The 7,284-nt window shown below is 30.6% G+C and overlaps 1 protein-coding gene across 1 annotated transcript; it reads right to left on the bottom strand.

The window, feature by feature from the left end:
* Nucleotides 1–3,929: 3,929 nt before the first annotated feature.
* On the bottom strand, nucleotides 3,930–4,756 carry LOC129946067 (acanthoscurrin-2-like). Its single transcript, XM_056056093.1, has one exon. The coding sequence runs from the start codon at nucleotides 4,720–4,722 to the stop codon at nucleotides 4,036–4,038; it is 687 nt and encodes a 228-aa protein (XP_055912068.1). The 5' UTR covers nucleotides 4,723–4,756; the 3' UTR covers nucleotides 3,930–4,035.
* Between the last annotated feature and the right edge of the window lie 2,528 nt (nucleotides 4,757–7,284).

Below are 7,284 nucleotides of genomic sequence, written 5' to 3'. Positions count from 1 at the left end.
CTCTTTTTGAAATTAAAATATCTAGTGAGCCGAAGAAACGAAGAATTTAAAAAAAATATAGATTTTCGAAAGAGAATATCATAAAAATAATTGGAATTATTTTGTTATATTTTAGTTGTAATGACCACAAGCTGTTATATAGACATTTTGGTACTTTTTTTGATATAAGCATTGTATTGTATAACTATTCATCTGTTTAGCGAATTCTATTAAATAAGACTGATTGTGTATATGATGAAATAGTTTGATACATATATACAATAATACATATATTTTTGTTAACGAGATTTTTAGTCGAATTTTAGTAGCATTTACCTACTATTTTTTGTAGAAATTACTGAATGTTGGAAACAATATTTTTGGTGAGATAAAATTAGTTTGAAACCAATATTTGTTATTTTTGAAATGATATTTAAGTCAAAAGTTAATTTTTAACAACCTTTAGTAAAGATTTGTTTAGGTTTTTATTATTTTTTTTAAACTGTCAATTCGGTTTTTCTCAAAATTGTACCAATTGTCAAAAACATTATTCTTCGTTGCATAAAATTATTTTGGATATAAAATCTTTTTTTGTTCGTAACATATTCGAGGTGTCAATTATTTTTTTTCATTTGTTTGTATTTATTATCAATAATTAATTGATTTGTTTTCCAAAAATGTACCAGCTTCGTATTACGTCACAATATATAATATAAAATTAAATTCAAGTCGCTAACGTTCTTGGTTCGTGATATATTTACCTTACCTTTTTTACTTGCGACATATGGGAACTATATGGCAAGTTTTGCATTCGTGCAAAATTTTGAACTCGAGATTTTAATCAAACATGATATAACGATGGTAGAGAAGTCGAAAAAAGTGGGTCCCGCTATTCCGTCCGGTCGGTTTTGTCTGTCTGTCCACGCTCCTACAGCCTAAACCATTGGGTCGATTGAGTTCAAACTTGGAAGTTAGGGTTTTGAGCAGAATCGCGTTAGGCTTATTTTTCATTTTTTTTTAAGATCAAAACTAATAGTGGCCCCCATACAATTTTTTGGTCAAAAACGAGAATTCGAATTTTCTCAAAAACAATCCGATAGATTTTTTTAAAATTTTCTTTAAAATTTTATTTTTTAACTTGGCTTCTTTTAATAGGAAAAACACTTTTTTGTATTACTTAGGAAAGGTACCACTCATAGAACCGTTGTTTTGTTTTTTAATTTTCTCAGCAACTAATGAACAGATTTCAATAATTTTTTTTGAATAAGCACTCATACTGCCTTAACAATATCTCATTAACAAAAGTGCAATTTTTTATTGTTTGAATTTTTAAAAAAATAATGATCTTTTTTTTTAAATTCTATATCTTAAAAACGGTTCAACAGTTTTTAACCAACGGTCGGGAGACCCACTATTTTTGACAACACTAAACAACTGCGTACCAAAAATATTTTTAGAACAAAATTTAAAAATGTTATATATACAAAATTAATTAAAAAAAAAACCGCTCTAAAGATTTTCAAAAAAAAATTTGAAAAATCAAATGTTTTTTTATTTATAAAATGGCATTTTTGAAGACAAACTTATTTTTCGGGTGAAATTTTGAATCTTAAAATAGTTTTTTTTTTTAATATTTTCACTATGCATGAGCCCAAAAGAGCGCATTATTTTGACAAAATTGTTATTTCATTCCTATCTTTCATCCAAATTAATGCATTTGGTAATTTTGAAAAAATTTGAATTGACAGTTTTTTTTACAAAAAATTAAAAACCAACAAAAAAATAACAAAAGTTGGTAAAAAATTATTTTTGACTCAAATATCTTTTCAAAAACATGATATAATAGCTTCTAACTAATTTTTACTTATAAGAAATATTGGTTTTAACATTAGTACAAATTTTGAGAAAAATCGAATTGACAGTTTTTTTTACAAAAAAATAAAAACCTAAAAAAAATGTGTAAAAGTTGGTAAAAATTTACTTTCGACTCAAATAGCCTTTCAAAAATTAAAAATATTGGCTTCAAACTTATTTTATTTCGCCGAAAATATTGTTTTCGATATTCAGTTATTTTTATATAAATATCCAACAGTCCGTTTTTCATAAAAAATAAAATCTACAAAAAATAGTACGCAAATTTGGTAAAAATTAATAAGAGTACAAATACGTAGCAAACGTACGGACAAACGGACGTACGAACGTACGTACACACGCACGCACTGACATCTTTCTAACAATCCTATTTATTTCGACTATAGAGATCTTGAAACGTCGAGAAATGTCAAAATTTTCAATTTGACAAATCGGACCCATTACAATAACTTCCTGTGGGAAGTTAAAAAGCGCTAAAAATTAAAATTAGAGTTAAATTTATTGAAAAATGTAAGTTTTGTTGTTAATGTTTTTTTGTATATTTAATTACAGTGTTTCTTTTATGAAAATAAGTCTATTAGCTCCTCGAATACTTCTGTACATGAAACAGTTTAGACTTAAGTTTTGGATTGCATGTCTACTCTTTCAATAATATATCTCAATATTAAAATTGACTCTTCATCAAAAATACCATTTAGCTCGTACCATTGGGAAGTTATGAATATGGGTCGCATACCAGCCTCGTTTTTTTTTAATGAAATCGCAAGTTGCATATGTCAAAAACGCCAACTTTATGTCTCACCAGCAGCTCAGTTGACATCAATTGTCTATTTGTTGATATTTGATATTTGATATTTGATATTTGATATTTGATATTTGATATTTGATATTTATTTCTTTGTATGTCAGCTGCACATCAAAATAAACATTAAACTTATAAATAGTACATTATATAAAACATTGATTTAACAATACAATTAACAAAAGATATATTTACAAACATGTGGGAACAAAAAATTAGTTAAAATTGATTATACATTAAAATATTGGGCCTTGTAATATACAGAATATTACACAACAATGCTTTTAACAGTTCCATAAAGTGCACTGATATTCTTTAATATTCTCTTAAATCAAACACACCTAGTAATTTGACGATAGCAATATGTTTGCAACCAATGGCTCCAAAACTGGTTGACAAAAATCACATACTATGGAAATCTCTAGATATACTATACCAACTCGATTGGTTTATATCTGAAAAATATTTTGGGGCTAAATAAATCCCATAAAACTTCATCGAAAAAACGGTCCAAAAAATAATTCTAAAACTTACACTAAAAAAGCCAAACATATCTTACAATTTTCTTGTAATACCAATATTTTACAATTTTCGGTAAAATTTTTGTTTACCGGGTTAAAAAGAAAAAACATCCATATTTATATGAATTTCCAATTTATCATTCTACAATTTATGATAGTTTAAAATAAGAAATCGGTTCTTGGGGTATAAAAGCGAACATAAATATTTTGTACAACTAATTCAAAAAGTCGAAATTAATAACAACTTCAAGCTACAATTAAATATGTTTCCTGTTTGGAGCTTAATGTTTTGATAATGGATGTGGTGTTTGGCTCCCAGAAATTGATCTTGGAGAAGTAACATCAGAAAATTCTTTGTATGAAATATCAAGGATTTTTCCCTTTTTTTACATTTTCTTATTTGTATAGAATTCTTAGAATAAAATGTAGACACAAAATTTATTAATTTAAATAAATCCTTTCTTTCGAATGTTTCTATTTAGAAACTAAGACAGAATATACAATACTCATACTAAAAGATTTTTAAGTCTAATTTCGTGGTATTTTATTCCATTACTGTCGATAACAATTTCCAAGATTTTTCCAATTTGAAGCAGAAACAATTTCCTTTATTTGTTCTTCTGTCGTCATTTTATTTATAGGAAATAAATAACGCTTCGTGATTTATTATTTAATTCTTACCTTATGCTTTAATTTTGTACCAATTTTCGCTTCGGATAGATCAAAAATAGTAAATTAAAGAAAACAGTCAGAAACGCATTTTTTTACTTTTTTGATTATTTTAGTTTGTATATTTATATTTGCACTTCATTGTAGGACATAATTCTAATAAATTAGGTTTGGTTCGTGTTTAAAAAAAATCTACCATCCGGAAGATCCACCCCAGCCTCCTCCGCTTGAGTAGCCTCCGTGACCACCACCGCCTGAGTAGCCTCCGTGGCCACCACCGCTTGAGTAGCCTCCATGACCACCACCGCTTGAGTAGCTTGAGCCTCCTCCGTAACCACCGCTGGAGTAACCGCCGCTTCCTAGACCGCCAGCACTAATAACCTTAACTATGGAAATTGTTGGGATTGAGCTGCCACCACCATAGCCTCCGGAGCTGTATCCTCCTTGTCCGTATGAGCCGCTTCCATGTGAACTGCCTCCATATGAACCACTATCATATGATCTACCTCCGTATGAACCTCCACCATATGAACTGCCTCCACCATATGAACCTCCGCCATAGCCGCCAGAGTATCCACCGCTACCGCCACCTCCATTGGATGAACCGATAACCTTTATAATGGTGATTGGGGCTGAGCCGCCCGAAGATCCACCGCTTGAGTAGCCACCGGAGTAACCTCCAGCATAACCACCTGAAGATCCACCCCAGCCGCCTGAACCGCCACCGCCACCACCACCACCTCCGCTCAAAGAACCCAAAAGGCTTGATTTAATGTTCAACAAAGCGTCCAGGGATCGCTTAATACGCTTTTCTTCACCGCTGGCTGAAACTGCCACGATGGCTACCGCAAGAACTAAACACACAAAGAAGGTCTTCATTTTACGATTCTGTTCAAGAAACTATCGAAAACTGATCTTCTAACCAGATGGACAGATTATTTTATAACTAAAAATCTATTTACATTAACATATTCACAAGTTTCCTTAAAATGCGATATTTTTTGATTTGTTTTGTTTTGTTTCAGAGCTTGTGTTTTATTTTTCGCGAGAGTCGTGTGAACGCATATCTTAAGCTGTCAAACTGGGTAGAAGCTTAAAGATGATACATACTTCAAATCAATATGAATTAAATTATAACCAATTAGTTGTCATGCAGATTTTGCATATCAAAATATTTAAATAAGCTACATACATATAGATGTGCCTTCTGTCAACGTACTTTAGTTCAAAAGCTGGTCACAATCAATAGACTTAAGGTCACTCGTTCAAATAACGAGATATTATATGGCCGGCCGGTGGCCGGCGGCGCGCGAGACGATGTCACAAACTAACAAACTCGAAGCATAAGCTAACGCACATAATGCAAAAAAAAAACAAACATAAGGTAAATTTTCTTCAATCTCGACATTAACGATGAATTAATTAATTCAAATTTATATTTTTAATTCACAATCATAATTTAGGGGACTGACAATAGCACACTTCAAGAACTATGCCCGTAGCTTCTTCGAATGCATTGATCATCAGTTAGAGTTGATGAGGAAACACTTTACGACTTTTTGGCTTCCTCAGTTTTATTTTTTGTACCAAGTATTTTGCTGGCTTGAGGCATCATGTTTGGCTCCTCGATACTTCTTCTTGAAGTTGCTCTTATTGCTTATTGGCTTGTAGTTTGAGTTAAAGAGCATTTTAAGATAAAAGAAAAACCAATTTTAGTTCAGCTTTTAATGATAGAATCCGGTATAAGTGGGGCAGAAATCAAAGCAGAAAATATTCCTGTTCAGTTTAGTTTTCGAGAACTAATCTCTAGATCTCATCAAGAAATTACGCCATCGCGATCGATGCATTTCATGCACTCAAATCACCTCTAAGGCTTCAGCTCTGTGATATAAAATTGGATATTACCTCTGCTTCTGAAAATATAACAAAAAAACTGAATTATTAGCTGCATTTGTCATACATTCTTAAAACAAAATAGAGTTTAAGCTAATTATTACAATCAGATTGAAATCGATTGGCCTAATTTTGTGATAGATTTGACTCATCCTCAGTTAACTTCTGAAAGTATTTGTAATGATAAGAATTACTCTATGAGGATTTTTCAAATACTCGTGTGATAGGTTCGCGAGAGATGTAACATAAATGCCTGACATGACTAGCTATTACGTAACGGGCACTATATGGATCTACCAGACATATAGTCTGTTTAACATTTTTACTTGCGACATAGACGAACTATATGGCAGGTGTTAACTTTGTAAAGACAAACATGACGTTACTATAGAAGAGAAGTCAAAAGAAGAGGGTCCTCCGATTCCGTCCGTCCGTCTGTCTGCCTGTTCTGGTCACTACAGCCCAAATCATTGGGTAGATTGACTTCAAATGTATAAATCTAGATTTTGAGCGAATTCGCGTAAGGCGTTTGTTTTTATTTTATTAAGATTAAAAATAAAAACAGTCGCCATACAAATTTCTTCTTCAAAAATCGAAAATTTGAATTTTCTCGAAAACCAAACTATATTCTTTTTTAAAACTTTCTTTGAATTTTTTTTACTAATTTGGGTTCTTTCAATAAAAATAAATATTTTTGTAGAATATTTTTGTAACATTTTTTTGGAAATTTGGTATCTCGTTTTTCGAAATGTAAAACGTATATTAATACCGCTCGAACGGTTTTCAAATATCAATTTGGAAATATTATTTTTTTTTGAAAAATTGAATGGTATTTAAATTTTTAAAATACAAACAGTTTTAACAGGTACCTAAATTTTTTAATTTTAAAATGCAGGAGATATTTTTTTAAACAGACAGAAAGAGAGTTCATTTTGAAATGATTATTGTTTTTTCAGAATTTCTAAAGCATTCAAATTATGTTATGTATGTTTTTCTCCACTTTTAAAAAAAAATGTAAATTGGGTCTGTGAAAAAAATTCCGTTTGATATTCAATTCAAAAATAGGTGCCGCGAAATAAAGCCAAGTGGAAATCGCAAAGTTTAGAGATTTGAACTTATTTCACTTTTTTAAAGTTTTATTTTAAGTGCATAGACAAAGTAAAATAAGCCTAAATTGGTTTTATTTCACTTTCAATTGCATACCCCAAATCCTATGTATAGTACGCCCAAGACATATGTATGTACTTCACCGTAAAAATAAGTTGGTCTTTTGTCTCAAAATAAGTTGGTCATATTTCCCTTTGTCAAAGTGCAAAACGGCCAACAATAAGGACAATTTTGGAAAGTACCGGTACCTTAAAAAATTTAATATTTAACAGTATTTTTTACTGTTTGCAAGTATGTCAAAAACTAAATTTTTCGTAGCATAAAATTCTTAATATCATTTTAAACTTCCCATAGAAAGTTATTGTAATGGGTCCGATTTGTCAAATTGAAAGTTTGGCATTCCTCGACGTTTCAAGGTCCCTATAGTCGAAATAAAAAAGA

Source organism: Eupeodes corollae, chromosome 2 (genome assembly GCF_945859685.1).
Source record: "Eupeodes corollae chromosome 2, idEupCoro1.1, whole genome shotgun sequence".
In the NCBI taxonomy this organism is placed as follows: domain Eukaryota; kingdom Metazoa; phylum Arthropoda; class Insecta; order Diptera; family Syrphidae; genus Eupeodes; species Eupeodes corollae.
The sequence above is the reverse complement of the archived record's forward strand: the minus strand, read 5'-3'. Positions and strand labels throughout refer to the sequence as shown.

Bases quoted from the DNA above. Each gene is read 5' to 3' on its own strand.
- LOC129946067 (XM_056056093.1), bottom strand. From the start codon at position 4,722: ATGAAGACCTTCTTTGTGTGTTTAGTTCTTGCGGTAGCCATCGTGGCA.